At 36.1% G+C, this 25,426-nt stretch overlaps 1 protein-coding gene across 1 annotated transcript in view; it reads left to right on the forward strand.

Annotated features, from left to right (window-relative positions):
* The first annotated feature begins 1,783 nt into the window (after window positions 1-1,783).
* si:ch211-269c21.2 (carbohydrate sulfotransferase 8) overlaps window positions 1,784-25,426 on the forward strand; it is a 56,847-nt gene continuing 33,204 nt past the window's right edge. Inside the window, exons 1-2 of the mRNA XM_056271039.1 lie at window positions 1,784-2,041; window positions 20,274-20,482. Coding sequence (XP_056127014.1) covers window positions 20,308-20,482 — 175 coding nt within the window. The 5' untranslated portion in view covers window positions 1,784-2,041; window positions 20,274-20,307. The remainder of the gene's footprint in view (window positions 2,042-20,273; window positions 20,483-25,426) is intronic.

Consider the following 25,426-nt stretch of genomic DNA (forward strand, 5'->3'; position numbering starts at 1 on the left):
TGTAGAATAGTGCAATTTGGATAAGAACAGTGTTATTTATCATATTATGGCCTAGTTTTTAATTTTTAAATTGGATTTTATTTTTATATAAAATGTTGCAGGCAACTATAGTTGTTATACAATATGTTTTTTTGGTAACGATTTATGGTTTCAGTTTACGATAACCCCTGCATAAGAAAACAATATTTTAGATTTCACTTTCATTAAAACTTTATTAGAACAACCCTTACGAGAAGCGCTGAGGTGTCACAGGATGAGGACAAAGACTGGATACAAATATAAATTTGATTTAATAAAACAAAAAGGGGCATAACAGTGTTCATAACATAGCATACACAAACAACAACCGACAACTAAAGACTGAAAACAGAGGAACAAAATACACAGAGATGATGAAATGAATATGAACAGGTGTGATGATTATGAGTGTGTGCAGGTGTGAGCCAGGAGGGATTATGGGAAATGTAGTGTGCTGTGGTGGTCTGGTGACTGAGGAATGTTATAGTAGGATGGTACGGTGATGCCATCAGATGGCAATACCGTAGTATTTACATGGTACTCGGTACTTTAAAGAAACCCATAGTGCCATGACATGTCCAAAATTTTTATTTTAATCGCAACGTGTGTTTTTTTTTTTTCATTTTAAGAAGAGGGTTGAAAACTTAAAGGTAATAATACATTATAATAATTTATATTTATAATCTACAAAAATTATACCGGTATAAGGCTTCACATATCTGTACATTCATATTATTTCATGGAACTTTTTTTGTAGTTCTTTGTAGTTTTTCATGTTTTAGTCTCCCCAGGTGTGACTTGTTAGTTTCCTTGGTTATAGCCTACCCTTGTGTGTTCCCGCATGACAATCAACCACACCCCATTGTTACCTTGTTAGTCTGTGTGTAAATTGCCCTTGTGTTTCTCTTGTGGTTTGTCAGTCGTTGTTTGTTTCTTTGTTTGCCCTGGATTCCCTGTGCTTGTAATGTTATTAAAGTAGTGCTCGCATCTGGATTCTCTCTCCGCTTCGTCCCTGCCTTAACGTTACAATATGGGTCATACTTTATATAGGCCTACTGTATTGAACTAAACATAAAATATAAAAATTATAAATTTAATGTATAACAATAATATACTAAGTGCAGGCTTTTGAATGATATTATTCATTTATAAATATATTAATTAACCGTCAATGTAATTATATAACTGGTTAATGATTGATTATATTATCTTACACAATGGCAAGAAAATTAACAAGATGGAAAGTGATATTAAGGACACAGTTATAAACGGATTAGCAATTAAAACAATATTCTAAAGAAAATTTATTTTGAAACATTTTGATTAGAGAAAATAAAGAAACACCTGGCATTTTTCATTTTAGAAGGTATAGCATTCTCCTAATTGTATAAATAAATAAATAAATGGGGGGAAAACTAACTAATATGGTTTCTATCTTTAAAAACTGTGAATTTATAAAAATTATTCCAGTATATTAAAACATACATAATGGGAACATGAAAACATGCTGCATAGTAGCGAAGCTATGCCCCGCTATAATGTTTGTAACTTAAGCCCAAATAAGGCATATGATGACCTCACTATATTATAGAGATCTCTCCGTCATCCATTCTAACTATGAATGACAGTTCAACCGTGAGCGTCTGTTATAAAGCATACCAAACTTGAGCTTCGTCAGACTTTGATGGGTTATTACAGAAGCTGTTGCTTGGCAATATCAGCAGCAGCATCGGTGTCCCTAGAGAGCGCGCGAGAATAGAAGCACAGGATGCGCACGCACGCCCAACACACACACACACACGAGCGCAGCGCGAGTCGCGACCGTTCACATCTCACCAAACACCGCTGCCAATCGCTTTAAAGTTACACTCCGACAGCAGATAGGCATTTCATCGCGGGCTACGTTTCATTTACGTGCCATGGTTCAGTTACTAACTCTGCACTGAAATTTAAACCGTTGAATTCAGCCAGCACAAACGGAGCGCCTACAGCGGCACATTTGAGACATATGAAGATTGTTGAGGTAAGTGTTGCATGTGCTAACGGTTTTTTTCGTGTTTAGTCCTAGAGGAAATAGTAGAATTAGGTCCCCAGGCTAGACATTCGAGCTTCAGAGAGGTAATAAAGTGCATGTGTCCGAGTCTGGACCTCGGAGGAGAAGTGAGGAGACAGATTTTTTTTGTAAAGAAGTGGAAACGCAGTCAGTATCGTCAGTTTGGGTGGAAATTACCTGTCGTGTTTAATAACTGTAGGACAGTAACGTTAATGTTGCCCCATTCTATACGTTATATTTTTCAAGTGGAAATGATGAATGTCACTTTAATGAGTTGAACACGTCGGTTTTCAGAGCTGAACTTTGAAAGATTAATTGTCAGCAAATCAAATTAAATGATTTTTATTTATTGACCTTATTGATAGTTTGTCTAAATATGGTTTCAAAGGGGAGTAAATTAAATATGACTTAATTATGCAAAGAATGCAAAAAAGGGGCCAGTCATCATATTTTCATTTTTGATCTCATGAAATGAAAGTTAATGGTGACTGAGGCTGTCATTCTCCTTTACATCTCTACTGTATGTGATCCACAATAGAAAAAAAGTCATATAGTATGATGGAGTTTTCATTTTTTGGGTGAACTGTCCCTTTAAGGGCATTTAGTTCTTATTCCAACATGCATTTTAATTCACTGGAAGTTATTTTGGAAATAGAGCTTCAATTTTTTATTGCCCGTCACAGTTAGAAACCAGTGCCATGTGTGCTGTTCTGTCTCCCCAGCAGATGCCACATCCATCACTGTGATGTTCAGGATATAACTCACACCTTTTCAGAGGTGTGCTGCACTGTCTCATACAGATGGCTTTTGGGGGAGAAAGAGACGTTCTCCTTTTTCATTCTGTGTAGGACTCTGAAAGGGAAGATTTAAGAGATCTTCACTCTGATTCCTTTGAATTATTTCTCGGCAGGCTATAAATAGTATGGTGACATGCCCCTACCAGCTTCTAGTTAAGAAATGGATGTGCTCAGAGGACAAGACTTTCTAGCATGCGTTCTACTCGGTTTTCCAAATGACAATAATAAACACAGGACAGGAGTGGTTGATATCACAACAATTATTTGGCCAGTCAGTTTACATTTGCAGTGTCACAGATCATCCTGAAAGTCTTTCAAAAAAAATGTTAACTTAAAAATGTATAGAACCACTTTATTCTTATGTTAAACCGTGTATTATTTGAGCTGGTCATTTTATAATTTATTATTTGAGCATTTTAAATTAATGTTAACACATTTTTCTTTACGTCTAGTGGCTGTACTGTTGAAAGAGTAACGCATTGGCACCATTCACTTTCATTGCGGTCGATTGAGCTTAACCCAGAATATTCACTTTTTACATGGCACATCTACTGAATGTATGTCTCTTTTAACAATTTAAAAATCATTTTAAGTTTAATCTTTAATCTGTATCAACTATTCACCCAGTGAGTGAAATATGAATGTAAGAGCTCTTCTTTTCCCTCCCAAGGGGATCGATTTGATTGGCTGCCCAGTGCCCAACATTTGGCCATCATCGAATAATTTTGTCTCGTAACAATTCCGCCTGTATTTCACCCTGTCCTTTACGGACGGTTATTTTTACATTCGCTGCCATAGAAATTGCCTATATAATGGCCTCCTTAATTCTGTGGAAATAATACTTGTGGGACAACTCATGCATTTTTTAGCATTATACTAATGGATGTTTGCTGTTTGTGGAGGCCACAGAGAGCCGTAACATTTTAAAACAACCACTTAAGGACAGCAATCTGGTTTGGCTGTAGCCTACGCACGGTACGTTTAAGATGACGGGATCCTTGTCGTTTTTTATCATACATTGTAAATATGTTTGTGATGCATACTTTTTGAATTAGCACTCTCTTTTGCAGCTTAGTGTTGCAGGTCTCTAGTGTGCATTAGTGCTTTCAAAAGGGATTTAAAAAAAAGTCTTCGTTAACACGTTTTAATTAACCAAGCCAACCAGCTACCCATGAAGTATCGCAAACAGCATAATCAAATTAATAATGATGGAGAAATATAAAACTAATATTGATATACGGCGTAGGGAGACTGACTCAATTAGGCCTATGCCATTTGCAGTGCTTCATAGGAGTGGGCGGAGCTAATGAGACATTTTGCTTTTTTGTACTATTTGATTGGTGGAATTTTCTGTAAAGCATCATGGGTAATGTTGTTTTTCACCAGGAATTCCGCTGTTAAACATAATTATTTTAAAATGAAATAATGCGGACTGACGGCTTCAACAAAATCAAATACCATCAATTAAAAACCTCTTAGCTCACAGTAAGTCTGTCTTTAAAGGTTTATAAGTTATCGTTCAAAATCAATTTCCTCATGGAGAAAATGAATGTTTTTACTTCCGGAACCCGACTGTTACAATCTATTGAGGTGTAATATGTGCTTTAGTTGAGCCTGTGGACATGTAGATCAAACATAGTCTGGCATATATAGTATTTTAATCTGCTGTTGGGTTAGATTCAAAATCAGTATATAGTATAAAAGTATAAATCCCACGGCACACCACTATATAAAAATATAGGCTAACAAAATTGCACAAACATGCATTACTTCAAAATCATACAAAATACAAAAACTAGATATTATATACTCGCATTAAATGTGAAACTTGAGTTTGAGTCAGGTAGGACTACAATAAGTTCATAGTATGGCATTGTTGATGATGATAAAACAACAGATTTACATATCGTAGCTGTCGGGCGGAAACCTCCTATTTAATTAAACACTGTCGTCGAAGTTGGTATTGTGGCTTTATAGCTATGGTCAGACACTTGCACGTGTCATTATAATATTAACATTTTATGAAAATCAAGTTCAAATTGAGTAAGTCTACAAGGTTTTTGACCAGCAAATGACATGTTTTGTCTGTCACCGGAACATCCGGATCTGAGGCAGTACGTGCATCGCATTACGTTTTTATCAACGTACAAGATATCAAGTTTATAGTTTTCTTGCGCGCGGTACATTCTAAATGGAGGCGGGATAGAGTTATGAGGTTTGACTGACAGTTTGAGGAGCTAATGGTTTAGTCACAACCTCTTTTAAATGCTTTTTATTGGTTATATAATTGAATAATTTAAAAACACACACACTAACTCAAGTCTTGAGCTCTTCAGCCTCACACACCTCACACCCACACAGTATTCCTCTGTGAGGCTCATGACAGAGTCTGCTGTCTGAATGTCAAGGACAGAATCAGAAAGCTTCAAGAGAAGGTAAAAGACAAGTCCTCACTCTTTATGATTAGTCAGGCCCTGAGAGGATGAGGGTTTGACATTAAAAAGATCCACTCAATAAACTGTCGGACTGGAATATAGGCAGATGGGTGAACCAACTGCAGGGTAAAGCTATGAAGACTGGTGTGTCAGTGAATGTCTTCGATTTTTATTCTTTAATAATTAATCTCTAAACGCTTTCCATGAGTAGGGTATTCATTTTGGGGCTGCAATTCTTTAAAAAAAAGGTTTTCAACAAATTGTCAGTGACTACAGGTGCTTAGGTCCTTCAGAAAATTGATTGTTGACCAGGTCAAACTATTTATTTTATGAGCTTATTATATTTTCTATATAAGTTCTATATAAGAACATTGCAATTTTTGTTATATATCTATGCAATTTAAAACAATTTTTTAGCAAAATGCATTGCCATTTGGGTTAATGAATTTTCAGGTAATAGGCCAGTGTAATAAGGATCAAATCGAGGCAAGTTGTAGCGAGAACCCTAGTGCAGTATTTATTCAAAAATAACATACAACAAGATCAAAACATAAAATAAGGCATGAAACAAAACCGTGGACATAGACTTACACAACAGAGGTTACAGGAAACAATTGACCAAGACACATGGCAAACATGAGGGCTTAAATACACAGACTAATGACAAGACAAGGGACACCTGTGAACAATGAACAGACATTAACCAATGACAAGACATATGGCAGGATCACATGACAAACAGGGAATCACATGACAGACATGGTGGAACAAGACTTGAACAAACCAAAACGTGACAGCCAGAAAATGTGACCACAAAGTAAGCTGTTGCTAGCTTGTTATTTAAAATACATGTTTGTTTATTTTTTGCAATATGTTGGGTAATGTGTACGAAACAGTTTGTAGATTGAGATTTTTTACTTGTCTTATTGTCATGCTTTAAAATGGTAAAAATTATGTTACTTCTCAGGTGTCACAGTTAGGGAATAATATATTGGAATATGGATTATGTCAAAATTATGACATTTAAATTGTTAGATATAGTTAAGAAGGTCGAGAGATGGGACAGACCAAAATCCACTGAATCTGAAGAATCAAAAATACAACGAAGGTGTGCACATCCCACACACCCTTGGGCTCAGGTGGAGGACAACAAAATAATGATAATAGAAAAAGGAAAGGTGTCCACACTGAAAATACAGCTCAAAATAACTTATGCACGAAAACAGCTTGTTTTTCCTTCCACTCAAAAATGGGCATTTACAACATGGTATAATAAATGATCTGTGGGGTATTTTGAGCTGAAACTTTACAGACACATTCTGGGAACACGTATTCACACCTGCCTTGTTTGGTTCGATTGAATCGAACTCTAGTTCGTTTCCCCCCTTGGTGCGGACCTTTTGGGCAGGTGTGAATACAGCAATCGAACTCGGGTGCGGACCAAACAACCGAACCGAGACCCAGCTGAAGAGGTGGTGTCGGTACGCTTCCAAACGAACTCTGGTACGGTTCGTTTACGGTGTGAACATGAACCGACCCAATTGCAAGAAAGCACTGCGCCTTTGAGTTAACAGGCTTCTGTAGTCTGAGATTTTGGCATAATGGTTTTTGTTATGGTTGTTCAAGTGCGAAAGAGAATTCCATTCCGGCGCGCTGTCTGGCCACACGATACTGTTGCGCGTCTTTCTGCGCGTCGTGTGTGTGTATCATTGGAATGGAATGAATGAATGAGTGTGTGCATCAGGACATTCACATACAGAGCGTTCTCTTTAGTCTAATCGCGCATAGATGCAAAAAAAGCTTTTGCAGTTCATATAATGTAACGATAGTTAGCTACAAGGATGACGCTGCATTAAACTGGACAAACTTAACCCTCATGTGGTGTTCGGGTCAATTTGACCCGGAGAAGATTTTCTTTTTCCCGAAAATACTAGTTAATGTTATCGCTTTGGACTGAAACTTAGTGACTTTGTTCCCAAACGGTTTAACTAAATCTCAGTTTTTTTTTGAAAATTTTCTTATTTTTTTGTGGGAGTTTTGTTACCTTGTTACACTTGTGGTGTTCCCGGTCAAAAATGACCGGCCTATAAAAAATAGCTTATAAGTCACTCATTATACCATATTTTCACCCAATCTTGGATTCAATCTTTTTGTCAACTTCTTCTCTTTCAATTAGGACTGGTTTTATATTTCTGTTTGCATCTGATTAATCGGGGGCCTCATTTGTCTGAGAGTAGGCATCTCATTTTTTGAGTAAAAAACAAATAATTTATGAGTAAATTTGGAAATATGAAAAAAAAAATGAAAAAAAATGGCTACTGTTGATTACACTAGTCTACTTTTATGTTTCACCAGGAATTTTGTTTTGAAACTTTTGTTTTGTAAAAAATATGGCACATAGTCACACTTGTGGTGTTCCCGGTCAAAAATGACCGGCCTATAAAAAATAGCTTATAAATCACTCATTATACCATATTTTCACCCAATCTTGGATTCAATCTTTTTGTCAACTTGTTCTCTTTCAATTAGGACTGGTTTTATATTTCTGTTTGCATCTGATTAATCGTGGGCCTCATTTGTCTGAGAGTAGGCATCTCATTTTTTGAGTAAAAAAACAAATAATTTATGAGTAAATTTGGAAATATGAAAAGAAAATATGAAAAAAATGGCTACTGTTAATCACACTAGTCTACTCTAATGTTTCACAAGGAATTTTGTTTTGAAACTTTTGTTTTGTAAAAAATATGGCACATAGTCACACTTGTGGTGTTCCCGGTCAAAAATGACCGGCCTATAAAAAATAGTTTATAAATCACTCATAATACCATATTTTCACCCAATCTTGGATTCAATCTTTTTGTCAACTTGTTCTCTTTCAATTAGGACTGGTTTTATATTTCTGTTTGCATCTGATTAATCGTGGGCCTCATTTATCTGAGAGTAGGCATGGTCAAAAATGGTCACAATGGCCGACCATTGAAAGTGAATGGGAGAGACTGAAAATAACAGAACAATTTAGTTTTCAGGAGCATGTTCATTATTTTCATGTACACATATGAGCATGTGTGCTTGCAAACATCGAGCCCTTGGACCTGTGCATGTATCGATACATTTATACACACGCTACCCAGACACACACACGTTAAAACACACAAACTTTTTTGAGTATTACACACATTATTTTCCACAGAGAGAAATTTGATCCTACCCTAACCTGCATCTAGTATACATTTATCCATCTGACATTACCACACACACACACACACAAACTGGCCATGACTGCAGTGACCCGGCTTCAAAAGAATCTTTCTTTCATGGTCTTGTTTCATCACAGCTTTCAGACAAAATATTATGACATTTTGTTTTGGAACTGTGAGGTTCTCACACAGAACTAGACAATATTTACAAATATACATCATGTGATAGCACAGGCATATATAAAATGCCTCACAGCACCTTGCTTGTCATTCATTTGTGGCAGCACAATGGCAAAACAGCTCTCTGCACATGATGTTATTCATCAGATTTTTGACTCAGAAACTAGTGAGGAAGAGGACATGCAGGATGCATCTTGCAGTGAAGATGTTTCTGAAGAGGAAGGCCTTCAGAAGAAAACCTGCCTTGCCTCATAGGTGGGGATGAAGGCCAGGACAAAGTTCCATCTTTTGACCAGAATGAAACGGTAAACCTCAGCTGGGCCCTCATCACTGGAAGACTGCTCCTCATCAGTTGTTTCAAGCTCCGTAGCCGATTCAGTGGTGCCTTCCTCTTCAGAAACATCTTCACTGCAAGATGCATCCTGAATTTCCTCCTCCTCACTAGTTTCTGAGTCAAAAATCTGATCACGGCCTGTGTGTGTGTGTGTGTGTGTGTGTGTGTGTGTGTGTGTGTGTGTGTGTGTGTGTGGTAATGTCAGATGGATAAATGTATTATAGATGCAGGTTAGGGTAGGATCAAATTTCTCTCTGTGGAAAAGAATGTGTGTAATATTTAAAAAAGTTTGTGTGTTTTAACGTGTGTGTCTGGGTAGCGTGTGTATAAATGTATCGATACATGCACAGGTCCAAGGGCTCGATGTTTGCAAGCACACATGCTCATATGTGTACATGAAAATAATGAACATGCTCCTGAAAACTAAATTGTTCTGTTATTTTCAGTCTCTCCCATTCACTTTCAATGGTCGGCCATTGTGACCATTTTTGACCATGCCTACTCTCAGACAAATGAGGCCCACGATTAATCAGATGCAAACAGAAATATAAAACCAGTCCTAATTGAAAGAGAACAAGTTGACAAAAAGATTGAATCCAAGATTGGGTGAAAATATGGTATTATGAGTGATTTATAAACTATTTTTTATAGGCCGGTCATTTTTGACCGGGAACACCACAAGTGTGACTATGTGCCATATTTTTTACAAAACAAAAGTTTCAAAACAAAATTCCTTGTGAAACATTAGAGTAGACTAGTGTGATTAACAGTAGCCATTTTTTTCATATTTTCTTTTCATATTTCCAAATTTACTCATAAATTATTTGTTTTTTACTCAAAAAATGAGATGCCTACTCTCAGACAAATGAGGCCCCCGATTAATCAGATGCAAACAGAAATATAAAACCAGTCCTAATTGAAAGAGAACAAGTTGACAAAAAGATTGAATCCAAGATTGGGTGAAAATATGGTATAATGAGTGACTTATAAGCTATTTTTTATAGGCCGGTCATTTTTGACCGGGAACACCACAAGTGTGACTATGTGCCATATTTTTTACAAAACAAAAGTTTCAAAACAAAATTCCTGGTGAAACATTAGAGTAGACTAGTGTGATCAACAGTAGCCATTTTTTTTCTTTTTTTTTTTCATATTTCCAAATTTACTCATAAATGATTTGTTTTTTACTAAAAAAATGAGATGCCTACTCTCAGACAAATGAGGCCCCCGATTAATCAGATGCAAACAGAAATATAAAACCAGTCCTAATTGAAAGAGAACAAGTTGACAAAAAGATTGAATCCAAGATTGGGTGAAAATATGGTATAATGAGTGACTTATAAGCTATTTTTTATAGGCCGGTCATTTTTGACCGGGAACACCACAAGTGTGACTATGTGCCATATTTTTTACAAAACAAAAGTATCAAAACAAAATTCCTGGTGAAAATGTTAAGTTGACTAGTGTGATCAACAATACCAATTTTCTTCAGATTTTATTTAATATTTCCAAAATTATTCAAAAATTGTAAAAAAAATTACTCAAAAAATGAAATGCCTACTCTCAAATAAATGAGGCCTATGGTTATTCAGATGCAAATCAAAATATAAAACCAGTCCTAATTGAAAGAGAACATGTTGACAAAAAGATTGAATCCAAGATTGGGTGAAAATATGGTATAATGAGTGATTTATAAGGTTTTTTTTATGGCCCGGTCATTTTTGACCGGGAACACCACAGGTGTTATAGGGTTTTGAACACCACATGAGGGTTAAATCGCAAGCGTTAACATTGACAGCACTTGTTAGCAGTATATACAATAAGAATCTCATTATTTGAATGTGTGAATATAGCCCCTGTCTATGAATCAAAACTTTATACCTTATCCGTCTTCTGCGCAGTTTCTTCATATTGCGTTTGTACAGAATAACACAAAATTAGTAAAAGAACAAATATTGCAGTTCTAAATATCTCCATGCTGAGCCTTTTTTGCACTTCCTGATTTCCCTACTTGAGAATCCTTGTCCAATGAATGGACGGCGTTAGCACACGTGTGGTTTTGTTGACAAATTTTGGTTCACTTGCAAAAAGAGCAGTGTGAAAGCGAACCGTACCCAAAAAAAAAATAAAAAAATTATTTGGTCCGGACCAAAGCAAGTGAACTATCGGACTTTCCTGGTGTGAATACACCATCTTGTAAAAAGGGGAATAATACGTCCCCTTTAATTAGACACACTCTGAAAAACATGTGACATAATAAAAAAATAACAATACCTTTATTTTTTTAAAACTACATCTTCAATAATAACAGCATATGAAAAAATATATAAATCACTATAGGCTTAATATCAAAATCCTCATTCAGTCCTAATGATGACAAAGTATTTAAAGTATAAATCCAAAAACATTCCCTTTGTAACAATTTCTTCTCATAATCACCTCTTAAGGTTTTTTTATATATATTTTTTTAACATTTTACTATACCAATGTATTGCAAAGTAGACATTATGACCAACTTGTCTAAAATGTGACTCTACAGGGCTGTGGATATCTCCAGTCCTGATATTGCTACTGTGTGTTTGTTTACTGATACAAGTATGCAATGTTCTAGAAGGTTTCCCAAAATATGCAAGACCACAAGGAAACAGAATACGATAGATCATATGAGGAACAGGTAATAGTGCCACAGATCAAAATATTACGACCAACCAGTGTGTGGATGACTAAAATAATGTGTGTAAAAGAACTCTGTGCACATTTACCACACCTATAATTACCTTGAGGAAGAGTCGGAATGGCTAGTTTAATTACACTAAATTTATAACTAATAACTAAATTCAGATTAAACAAGCAAGGCACAGAGATTTAAATATTGTTATATTCTTCTTTAAAAATACCTGATAATTTAGGATCACTAAAAATAATATGGCAATGGCTATTTAAGACTTTACTTAACTCTGCACCTGCTGAATACTTAACAGTGCAAATAGGAGCGTTAATAAGTTGCTTTTTATTAACTTTACCTTACCCAAACTCACATCGCTTTGCCAATTAATTAAGTGACTGAAGATCAAGCATAATGTAATTTTTTTTTTTATATATATATATATATTGGCATGGCAACCAACATAAAGAGTAAATACAAAAACCTGCAGCAAAATGGACCAATGGATTAATCCGCAAAATGCACTCCCTTTGATCATTGAATTTTTTCTTCATTTGTAAAGTCATTTCGAGTCAGCTTTTCCTTTCTCAGGTTAGGGGTGTCGAAACTGATCTTAGACCAGCATGTACGGCAATATTCTTAGAAACACATCATGGTCAGGGGCCAGCGAGCTTTGGCCATCATTAAAGAGAAAGAAGGATGTGAAAAGTCTTGCTGGAACTTCTGTTTAAAGATCATCCTGAGTAAACATCTGTCTTTTGGAGAAGCGTGCCAATGCGTGCACAGTAATATTGTGTAATTTATTTCCCTCCGGGGCCAGAGCACCTCATGTGTGAGGGAGGTCAACATATGGTGCTGAGCTGTGTGTGTATCTGCGTGTGAGAGGCAAAGAACGCAAGCTGTTAAAACAGAGTCGGTATTACGTTGTGAGCAAGCAGAGAGTGTATTTCGTTGTGTATCGGATGAGTGGCCAGGCGTGTGTCCGCCCCAGTGAAGTGACTGATGTAATTTACACTGTCACAACATAAGGCCGGTCGCAGGATGACAGGGGAGAGAGGGAGAGCAAGGCACAGTGATGACTGACCTGTCAGCACTGATCATTTTTTGTGTCATGCAGGCAGTTCGGTAAGAGACGAGAACCTGTAGCGTCAGAAGAGGACCTGAGTTAGAGTTTCCTTGAGTGACGGTCATGTGAATCGACCGTGATTTGGCCAAGCAGGACATAGGACTGGATCAACATCAAAAAAACATTGTGACTATCAAATACCCTTAAATTCAGATGGATTCATTGGGGTGTAACCATATATCATTTCCCAATATATCGCAATACAAAAATGCGGCAATGTGTATCATGGATATGATAGTATATTTCCCTAAAATGAATGTTTAGACGTTTAATTTAGCATCAAATGTGGTAAACCCAGAAGGTCTCACATTTAAGCTTCCATTAATTATTAATAATACATTTAAAATAATTATTTAATAAAATACAATATTTAAAACTTTTTTAAATGTATGGGACAAGGTGCAAGCTTATGTGTTTAACATAATTCTCTATTTTTAAAATACAGAATCATGAATATTTTTATTCTGGTGTCGCCATTGCGCCTGGTGCATGTAGGAGAAGGACAAAGTCTAAGTCTATTCAAGTCCACCCCTGATGTAATACCAAATTTAGCATTTTAGCAATTAAAAAAAACGGAGAGTATTGTATTGTGAGATCAGTATTGTGTATCGAACCAAATATCTACCCCTAAATATCATCATATTGTTTCTAGGACCAACAAGAATGTGAAAATGTCCTGCTTGGAAAAATCACAGTAAGCATCATGGGTAGTAGAAGGATAAGAGGACCTGAGGGAGAGCAGTGCAAGACAGCAGCATCTGGAGACTTGCATGGGGCCGGTTACTATGGCAGTGAGTCTCTTAGGACGTCAGGGAAATAATACTCAGCAGGTTGCATCTTAGTCCAATTAGACGCCATACTTAATTTGATTCAAAAAGATTCTAAGTTTCTTTAAAACATCAGATGGAGTCTGAAAAATTGTATTTGTGAGATGCGAGGACATGAATGATTAAGTGAAATCATATTTGTTTATTAATGAATTGCAATTTATTTCCCAAAATGATATAAAAACAAACTTAAAATATAATAAAAATGATCAAATATATATATATTTTTTTTTAGATTGGAATACATGACATCACGTAATATTGAATGCTCAAGGTTCCCACATAATACATAATCTGTATGGGTGATTCACACCGCACAGCAACCTAATGACTGATGAAGATCATCTGTACCTCATGACAAGTCATTTTGTAATAAACAGATCACTCTAAATCCCAGTTTAACAATCACGTGCTGCAAGTAATTACTGATGGGTGACAGCTATGGATTATAAGATATAGCCTATAATGAGCTGTCTGCAAATACACTGCCAGTAATATATATGATATATGATTTTAGAGTAGAATAGATTTTAGAGACGAGATGAGAAAGAAATTCAGAAGATTTTACAGATTCATGCCCTTTTTACAGATTATTCAGTATATCCATGCAGAAAGCCGCTGATGGATGAGGGGTCTGTGTACACATAGGACCAGGTTTAACCTTCGTCTCCATCCTTCCTTTGATCCCCAAGTAATCACAGCCCTTCCTCCATCATGTTCTAGGAGCGCTTTACTTAATGAAAAAATGCTGTGATCTGTAAATGAAAAGGCTTTGGCGGGTCTCTAACCATTAATCCACGTAGGTTAATATCACACATGCCCAAGAATCAATATGGTTCTTTCCACTGCAACCGGAGAAAGATTGGACAAAAACTTTTTATTCAGGATTTTTTTTTTTTTTTTTTTTTTTACTGAATATATCATTATTATCAATGTTGAAGAATATACTGGTTCCCAACCTTCTTTTTCTTACTAACCCGACGTGCCATTAGCAAGGCTTATAATTAATCCTAATCAACTTAATTACTGAAACATATGCTCACGTTACATATGTAAAACATGCATGCCTTTTTTAAGAGTAGCTAAAGTGTAAGATACCTTTTGAGGCCACCCTTTTTATGTTCTATCATCCACACAAACATTTTTTTTAACTTAAAAAGTGACTCAAAGTGTTAAGCAATTAATTACAAAAAAAGTCACAAGATTAATTGTTGTTAAATAGAATTTGTATTAGTTTTTGTTATTTTTTATTTATTATATTATAAAAAAATAATAATAATACATTATAGTAGAAGTATTAATAATAATAATTATAAAAAATAATTTGTGACTAGGATAAAACTTTTATGGTCATCATAATATTCGAATATTTAATTATATATCAACATATATATATATATATATATATATATATATATAATAACAATCATAATTAAAATAATTAATAATTACTATTAATTTGTATGTGTTTATTAATTAATTATATATCTTAAGTTTTTTATGTAAGTATTGTATTAGAGTCGTAATTTCTTTTGTATAGGTTTAATACCCCCTGGTGTACGCACAGCGCTGGTTGGGAATCACTGTCCTAAAGCCCAGTATGATTGCAAAGCATGAGCCGTGAGTCATGCATGCCGCAGTATCATTTTTATTCAGTGTGAGAGAATCCCTATAATGAGACATCTTTCATTCTCTCCAGTAATACCTAAGGAAGTGGGCTGGAGAATATTTCAAGGATAAGCTATCTTCCCCTTTGATGTAACATATAGAAGATAAATGTGCAAGTGGGCATAAAAGCAGATTTTTTGATATACAAGTTAATAATGCAAAGACATAAAGATCAATTGATTTCTGTCTGTGCAGCGAGAGTGATTTATTTCACCATTTCAGTATGATTAGGGAGGAAAAGTTATCGTAAAATCAAGTCATTTGGGTAAGCATTCTGTGGAGCTTTTTCATTTACATTCACATTACATTTTATTTGAAAAGGGTGATTTTTAAGGGCCAATCATTGTAAAAATCTCTGATTCACCCTCTATTTTTTATCTGATCTGGTATTGCTATAATTCAGACTGTACATTTACTGTAACCTCACAGTTAACCCATAACCTAAATTGTCAGTAATCCATTAACCCAAAGGATTTGACATTATTGTGTCCTCCACAGCTTCCAGACGGCTTTAGAGACACTTTTTGGCGATCAATAAGGTTATTATATTGTAGGTTAGGATTGATTTTAATTACATACAGAGAAAAGTTATTTGACAATTTACAAGATTTCATTTTTTTTTTTTAGGTTATACACATCCCAATCCAGTTAAAATGCAGAGCCAGTTCTCAAAATAAAACTACCCATGCACAGAGAATCATCAGCATGCCATGTACTAAAATGATTTTACCTGGGAAAGGGAATTAATAACATCAAAAAAGCAAATGGGGATAAATGCTGTTTTTTTAATAAGATTACACTGAGATTATGTTGACAAATCAATGCAATGGTTTGCTATGTTTGAACGTGGTAAACTGGATCAATGGTTTTAATCATTTCTAATTTCAGAGTACTGATTCAACAGGGTAATAATTGCAAAAGTGATAATATTCAGAGCAATGATGAATGTGTTCGGCAAGGAAGGACATAGAGCGAAGTGGGGGAGAGACAGTGGGGAAGCTTATTGATTTGCGTATATGTCCTCCATCTGTCACCATAATGAATGTTAATATGACACTACACAAAATACAGCAGCTCAACAGATCACATGAACCAGTAGTTCAAGACTCAAGGCTGTTTTTAACTTAGCTTCACTACCAACTAAACTTTTGCAGAACTCATTTTACATCTAGTCCATCTACACAACTTCACGTCTTTTGTAATTAACAGCTGTCTAAACAAGTAAGACAAAATTGATTTAGTCTGTTTATGTAAATACAGAGATTTAATTTATCATGGGTAATTGAGCACATCTGGTCTTTTCGATCCTGTGATGTGGTTACAACTTCCAAATTTACAAATGTTGCAATCAAACATGATCGAAAAAAGCCTCTACAATGTACCTGACTGACTTACACAGTGTCATATGACTTCAGACTAGACTTTAAGACAGAACAATCAAAATAAACTATCTTTACACATGTTCCTGGTCTGCACATAATTTATCGGTGTACGTTACATTCCCCCCCACCCCTAAAAAAAAAATTCATAATCATAACCTGCTCTGCCCCTGAAAAGACTTCTTTTTGGCTCACATCACTAAGGCCAGAGGTTTTCAAAAAATTTTAATGCTATGGACACCCCAAAATGATCCCCTATATAGTTAGTTATGTATATTCATGTATAAAAACAAAATTTATTGTGTGAAAAAATATATTATAAATATTCATGAAATATAATTTGGAAAAATATGTAGTTTCTACTCGCAATGTATTTTTTTATATCCATCATCACTACTTTAAGATGTATAAACCTGAAAAGAAGCCTAAAATAATTGTATTAAACTCACGATTTCCGACCATTACAAGGCAGAATGAAACAATAAAAATTTTTTCATTTCAATTTATTTTATTTTATTTTTATTTTTGACCTTGGCCGTGTGGTAATAAGAATAAAACTTCCATAAAGTGACTTCTTAAAGTTATTTAGAGAATACTTTTATAATGATCCACCACCTAATTTCCATATTTCACAAGAATATTAAAGTTTGACTAATTGGCAAGTACAACAGTTGGATAAGATTTTGCTTAATAGAAGTAATAATTCTTTGCCATTTTGGCCCGGGTTTGAATTCTAAGTATAACCACAAGTGAATGTCAAAAGTAAGATCTTAAATGACAGGGTAGCATCTGGTGAGAGAGCTGCTTTCATTAGCAGAAGATCCTCTGGCTCTACTGAGGAGAACAGCTCTAGATTACCTCCACAGGTTTCCTTGTGCTTCTCAAGACCTTTTTAAATCCCACTATCATACAGGTCAGGGATCAGCAATATCCTGGGACTGGGGTAATGGGGGAAGTGGTCCAATTCAGGGAAAAGCAATCAAGCCCAGATAAAAGGAAAGGGGGCGTCGATGAAGGAGCAGGTGCATGGGCTGTTTTTTTTACTCAAAGCTGTTGTTAAAGAAATCTAACCCCATCACCTCAGCTGTGATTGCCTGCAAAGATGCGACTGTACACATCAAGCTGCAATTTTGGTGTTTTGATGTGGGAAGATGATAAGGCCGGTTTCCATCTGGCAAAGGTTTGATGTTCGGTTTTACAGTAGAAAATGCAGCACTTACATTTAAGTGCTGAGTGGAAAATGCTTTCAAGCAAATGAAAATGACTTTGCAAAGCAAATGAAGCCACATTCACAGTGCGTGCTACACATAATTTCTGTAATTGCTGGGCTTTGATTTATTTTGATGACACCTGACCAGTTAAAATTGAGATTTTTTTTTTCTCCATCTCAGAGTTCTGGACTTTCTGAACTTTATGCGATAAATAAAATGATAATTGTTAGCTAATTTTAATGATTTTTTTTCAAAAATTTGATTTTGTGGTCAACTCTCTTACCAAGTGATTTTAATTCTTTAATTTTGTGACACCCAATAAGTCATCATTTGGACTCTTTCTACAGCATGGCGGGAATATCATTCTAATATTTAGTGCTCAAGAAACATTTCTTTAATCAATTGATCTATAAAACATTATTATCAATGTTGAAAACAGTTGTGCTGCTTAATATTTTTGTGGAAACTGTTACTGAAATAGGCCTAACCTTCAGTTATTGTCTGAAGGTTAAGCACTTCCTTCCACTGACTATTTGTTGAGAAAGAGTTCCAGGTGCTATTTTGTAGCTTGTTTGTGGAAAAGTGCCATTTAATGTGGAATTAATATTATTATGCACAGTCCTATTAATAATGTTAAAAGCAAATTAATTCAGTCTATTAATTCAGTAATCAGTTTATGACTTCCTCCTCAGTGCTCCAGATTTGTTTGGTGTTAAGCTCCACAAAGCACAGTGTATGATGAATGTTTGTAATAAGAATTTATGTTTGTGTGGGTCGTGTGAGTCAGGTTGTCTAATCTCACAGTGTGTAGAAGATACACATGGAACAGGCAGGGCAAGATGTTTTGTGTAGGCTTCAGGTCCCTATAGGCTCAGCACATGATTCCTTGCGCTGCTCTCACCTGCTGAGAACAGCAAACCTGGCACACACTCCACAAACAACTGTGCCTCCCTTTCTCTCTTTCTTATTCTCTGTCTTGCATCTCCTCTTGTGGGAAATGGGACCTTGCAGTCAGCAGAATATTCATCAGATAAATCTGCGAAAACACAACACGCTAAATATAAATTGTAGCGTGAGATACAACAGAAATAAACATTCACAAATGCAAACGCCCCATTGTCCACTCCTTTTCAATTTGTAACTTACTTAAACTAATAAAAGTTTTCAACATTTCCCAACAGCAGGTTTAACTTGATTTTTTTTTTTTTTTCATAAAAAAAAAGAAGAGTGCTGCTTGCGAATTAAAAAAATGGCTAAGGATGTTCTGGGTGGTTGCTAGGGTGTCCTAGGTTGTTGTTAGTTGCTTAAGGGTGTATTCACACCTGCCTTGTTTGGTTTGATTGAATCGAACTCTAGTTCGTTTCCCCCCTTGGTGCGGACCTTTTGGGCAGGTGTGAATACAGCAATCGAACTCGGGTGCGGACCAAACAAACGAACCGAGACCCAGCTGAAGAGGTGGTCTCGGTACGGTTCCAAACGAACTCTGGTACGGTTCGTTTACGGTGTGAACATGAACCGACCCAATTGCAAGAAAGCACTGCGCCTTTGAGTTAAAAGGCTTCCGTAGTCGGAGATTTTGGCATAATGGTTTGTGTTATTGTTGTTGAAGTGCGAAAGAGAATTCCATTCCGGCGCGCTGTCTGGCCACACGATACTGTTGCGCGTCTTTCTGCGCGTCGTGTGTGCGTCATTGGAATGGAATGAATGAATGAGTGTGTGCATCAGGACATTCACATACAGCGCGTTCTCTTTAGTCTAATCGTGCATAGATGCAAAAAAAAGCTTTTGCAGTTCATATAATAGTTACAAGGATGACGCTGCGTTAAACTGGACAAACTTAAATTGCAAGCGTTAACATTGACAGCACTTGTTAGCAGTATATACAATAAGAATCTCATTATTTGAATGTGTGAACATAGCCCCTCTCTATGAATGAAAACTTTATACCTTATCCGTCTTCTGCGCAGTTTCTTCATATTGCGTTCGTACAGAATAACACAAAATTAGTAAAATAACAAATATTGCAGTACGAAATATCTCCATGCTGAGCCTTTTTTGCACTTCCTGATTTCCCTACTTGAGAATCCTTGTCCAATGAATGGACGACCTTAGCACACGTGTGGTTTTGTTTACACATTTTGGTTCACTTGCAAAAAGAGCAGTGTGAAAGCGAACCGTACCAAAAAAAAAAAAAAAAAAAAATTATTTGGTCCGGACCAGAGCAAGTGAACTATCGGACTTTCCTGGTGTGAATGGAACTCTAAACAATTCTAATTCCAGACTCTACAACCACTAGCTTGTCTTGCAGAAGTAAAGCGTCACGACGGCCTTGGTTGCTAAGGCACTGTTGAAGTGTTTTTTCTCTGTGTGTGTGTGTGTGTAGGTCCCACCACCAGGGCCGTGCGTCACAGGCCGTGATGTGGGTAGAGTGTAGGGTGCTGGAGGCCGTCTGTGGAGGCAGAAGGAGGTCCCTACTCTCGATGGTCATGAGAATCCCCTGCTCCTTCTGGTTCCTGCTGCTGTTAGGCGCTGGAGGTCTTCTTCTGCTACATCTACAGGACCTCACTGAGACACTCCAGCAACAAAACCAAGGTCTGTCTAACATGTGTCTCAGTCTTTTATGCAGTCTTGTTATTTCATTTTTTTTAAAGAAAGTGTTCGCACTGTTAAAATGTTTTGCCTGGTTGTCTAAATACGTGCTTCATGTGATAGCATCAAAATTATGTATTTTTATTCAAGAAATATTATTTATTATGACTAAATACGACTCACAAAGTGCATGGATTGGATCAACAGAGATATCCTGCAACACTTGGATGGAAACAACAGATGGAAAACATCTTTATTATAATTTAAAAGTAACCAACATATTTTTTAAACATATATCAAATACATCAAATAAAAAAGTAGATTGTATACAATCTACTACACGTCTTCTGTTGTCTGATTGATACAGTGGTTTATAGTGGTTTATCCACCTTCAGGTTGTGGTTCACGTGTCTTTTTGCTATGAATTCTTTACAGATTTTAAACACAAGAACAACTTTTATTGTTAGTAATATAATATTTTAGATGCGTGGTGTAGGCAGGACGCGAAGACGAAGATAAAAGTGAACAGAGTTTATTGACAGAAAGATAACAACACCAAACTGAACTAAAGCATTAACGAGAAACACAGGCATAAATATATACTAAGTGAAAACAAAGATGATTGGATTAACACAGGTGATACAAACGAGGTAACTGATGGGTAACCATAGAAACAAACTAGAACGCAATGAGTAACCTAGGAGACAAGAAACAAGTGGCGGGAAACTGAGAACAAAGGAGACGTGACTGAAGGTAAACAAACTAAGAGTCCATGAGGGTGAAACTAAGAATAATCGTGACAAACACTTACTAGACTGAAGTAACTTATCCATATATCACTTTTTAGAAAAATCACCTATGATAGGCTTTTGAGGACCATTTATTTGTTCATTTCTGAATCATTTTTGTATTTCCTTGCATTATATATTTTGCCACCACAATGAAAACTACAGAGCTTTGACCATAAAACTAAGCATTTAAATACACTGGTCTACAGCCAAAATGCTTCTGTAATAAATGTAGTCAAACTTTACTAATTCTGGTTCACTGAGAACAAAAATTATGCTTAAAATTGCTGATATGCTATCGAGTCAGTATTACGACCCATGATTTGGGAATGGCGGAGAATAAGTGAGTTATAAAGGGAGGGGATCTCAATTTAAACCAGAAATGACTAAAATACATCTTTGACTGGATCTATGAATAAATCTATAACTGAGTTTGGAAAGTACTTGCTTTTAAGGCAAAACAATGAATAATGCAATGCAATCTGAAGCTGGTATTGCGTCATACAGTACATGATATGAATTGTATCATTGTTCCTAGAAGTCATGGATGATCCAACCGTAACAAAGCTTACATCACTCTGCTGAACAAATTGCCCTATATCAGCTCTAGAAATCATACAGCAGGGGTGCAAAACTCAATTCCTGGAGGGCCACCACCGCCCTGCAGAGTTTAGTTCCAGCCCTGCTCAGACACACACACTGTACCTGTAGTTTTTAAATTAGCCTGAAGGACATGATGAGCTGGATCAGGTGTGTTTAATTAGGGTTAAAGCTGTTTGCCCTCCAGGAACGGAGTTTTGCACCCCTGTCATACAGCGTTGTGCTCTCTCTTATTAGTCAGTGTTCGATTTTGCAAAGGGACAGATGTGTGTTTGCCAAAGAGAGCAGAGATGCCTCGTAGTTGTGTAAACTGCAGATAACTTCAAATGGAGTAAATTGAGCCCATGAATGAATACAAGAGACAAGCCAAGAAGCGCCCAGTAGACACTGATTAGGATTAAACCATGTACATAATAGTTTTTTGCCTTTTGTTTCATAATAAATTAGATTTATATAACCATTTTGCTTATTTTTAAAGTGTTACATAAACAGGAAAGGTGACAGGTACTATCTACACATTATACATAGACCTAAATATCTTGTTGTTTTAATTGATACATATTTTAATTCAGCACATCAAAATGCATAATAAATAGCACATTTTAATGTTTGATTAACAAAGTTCGGGAGAAGCACGTTCAGATAATTAACCTTATTAACATGAGAGGAGCAGAACACACAGAATCAAACACACAGCCACCACTTGTACAAGAACAGACAAAGGAACAGACAGAGGGGCCGTTTACCGACATCGTTTTCAAATAAAAAATAATTTTATTCATCAACTTACAGTTTCATCAACATTCATTTTATTCATAAAATGCATCAACTAAAATCCGTTCATTTAGACGACAACTGCGTTTCGGTGGCCTGAAACCGCAAACTTATGAAAACGGGTTTTAAAGTGCAAGTTTTTTAAAAAAACACCCTTTATCATCTCTGTGTAAACTACAACAACGCGAATCTGTTTAGATCTTTTTTCTAAGCCTTTGTGTTCAAAGGTTTTGACATTTTCTTAAAGGGGTGATGAACTGAGAAATCAAATTTTCCTTGACCTTTTGACATCTAAGAGGTCATCATATTATAAGAATATCCTGTAAGTTTCAGAACTGAAAACGTCCTTGTTAGTCCAATAAAAGCTTTTATTGACACCAGGCTCAGCAAACGACTCGTTTTTCAAAGTGGGGAACTATGACGACAAAGAGGATAAAACACCACCCCCGCAGAAGAAGATCGACACCTACTTCAACACGGCCGGTTTAGCCCCGCCCACCGATTCGCGCATTACACAAAACTCATTATAATATGCAAAACTGTTATCCACTCACAGCAGTGGGCGTTTACTTCCAAGTCTTCAATGCGAGACGCCCATAAAAACCGAGCGTTTTTGAGCAAGGCTCAAAACTAGGGTAGAAAATAGCCTATTACTTATTCATTTTGATGTTTTTGAATGTAAAAACCAAGCGAACGTCATAAGTTGACCTCAGACAACAATATAAAAAATTGTAAAAAGCCAGTTCATGACCCCTTTAAAGGAAGTAAAAAGGGACTTTATATCAGAGGAGAACAAAGTAATAATACAGTATTATCAAGATTTACATCCTTAGAATGAAAATCGGACAAAAAAATATTATAAATTGTCATTTGTGTCTATAGGCATGTGCGTTCGGCTCTAGTGCACCGTAGTAAAAGAATGCGTATGTGCGCAGGCACGTAGTCTTTACACAGTGATCGCCAACTACTTGTCTGGTATGCATAATAGCGTTTTTATATATATCTACATCAGAACAAACCTGCATACAGTACCAGTAATTATTTATTGAATTTCGCAGCTCCAGTAAAACAACCAGAGGACTCATCTGGCAAGGTGATGTCCCAGCATACAGTACAGTTGCCCTCTCCAAGAGCTAACGCTGTGTTTGATTACTGCCATTTTCCGGTTTATTTGAAGTGCTAGCATGCGGTGAAGTGGGCTTTAAAACTCACTGTGTCTTCCCTGCAGAGCCATCAAAGCAGCTAATATTGTCTGTTTCCATCTCGCGACACGGGAAATTGTTAGCTGAGCACAGAAGCTCATGAGGACGATATTGTACTGATTGTGAGATACGCAGGGGAGATATTGCAATGTTATCTCTCGGAAATGTGGGTCAATGAAAAAACTCTACAGAAAGTCTTAAAGGAAATTTGCCTGTCAACCTCACTGCTGTTTGTTGATGCCGTATTTAACATTTCATTTTAAATCAATTGGGTTTACTGAGAAATGTTTTTAAACGCATTTATGGCTAGGCATGCATTTTTGTTTATTGTGTTAACTCCCTCAGAGACATTGTCAAGTTCAGTTTTAATAGAAATAATCTTAATACAAATAAAACAGACTTTTTACACACTTTTACAGTAACCTTTTCATGTAAGTTGTCATTCCTGTCAGATCACAGAGACAGAATTCAGTGGCTTCCTCAGTAATTGAACATTTACATGAGCCTAGAGCTTAAATGCTTGACAAGACACAAACAATAGATATGTGGAACTTCTCTAAATGCATTACATTTGAGACCTTTTCAAAAAAAAGTAGGGCTCTTTGGCGCATTAGAATCTAATTAGGGAATGACTAACCTGAGATGATTGAATCTTACGTTACTATTGACTAAGGGATTGTGTAAGCAGTCATTGGTGGGGAAGCTAAATAACAGTTCAATAGTGCCCTGAAAAGGGAGTCTATTCAGTTTCATCTCTCCTTTGCTGATTGATCTGTCTCTCCATACCCTCTGATCCAACCCGCCCAGTCAATGACAGCTGTCTCTGTGGACCCTGAATCATTGGCAGGGAGGCTGCGGTTCAAACTAAGTTTTGGCTCAGAGGTATTTCAAACTGTTGAGGGCTTGTGGGGTTTTTCAATTTTAGAAAAGAAGAAAATAGTTTTGTTTTTTAATATTGCTACTAAACTTTGCTGCAGTCATTAAAATTTTAATTAGGGTTCACAGGATACTTGGCAAAAAAAAAAAAAATATCCAAAATTTCCTAAATTAAATTATTCACTAAAGCCAAGTAAATTATTTAAATATTGTTAAAGTTAGTATAGCTTCTTTTTTTTTATGTGAGATTATAAGAGAAACATTTTACATTTAGTTCAAAAGTATTTGTGTACATCTTTTCCCCCCCAGAAAACCATTCAAAAGTGTCTTTTTATTTCTTACAGTTAAAATACATTTTGTAATTATTGTATTTCTCAAATTGTCAGTAGACTTCCTGGACTCCAGTTTGAAAATTCCTAGTTCATGCAATCTGTCTTCAGTTTAAAGGGTTAGTTCTCCCAAAAATGACATTTCTATCATGAATTACTCACCCTCATGTCGTTCCAAACCTGTAATATCTTCATTCATCTTCGGATCAAGATATTTTTGATGAAATCTGAGAGCTTTCTGACCCCTCATAGACTGCAACGTTATTACCAATTTCAAGGGCCAGAAAGGTAGAAAAGACATCGTTGAAATAGTCCATGCGACTACAGTGGTTTAACTTTAATGTTATGAAGCGACGAGAATATATTTTGTGGGCAAAA

The sequence above is a fragment of the Rhinichthys klamathensis genome, unplaced genomic scaffold (assembly GCF_029890125.1).
Source record: "Rhinichthys klamathensis goyatoka isolate OS25496 unplaced genomic scaffold, OSU_Roscu_1.1 h1tg000310l_1, whole genome shotgun sequence".
Lineage (NCBI taxonomy): Eukaryota > Metazoa > Chordata > Actinopteri > Cypriniformes > Leuciscidae > Rhinichthys > Rhinichthys klamathensis.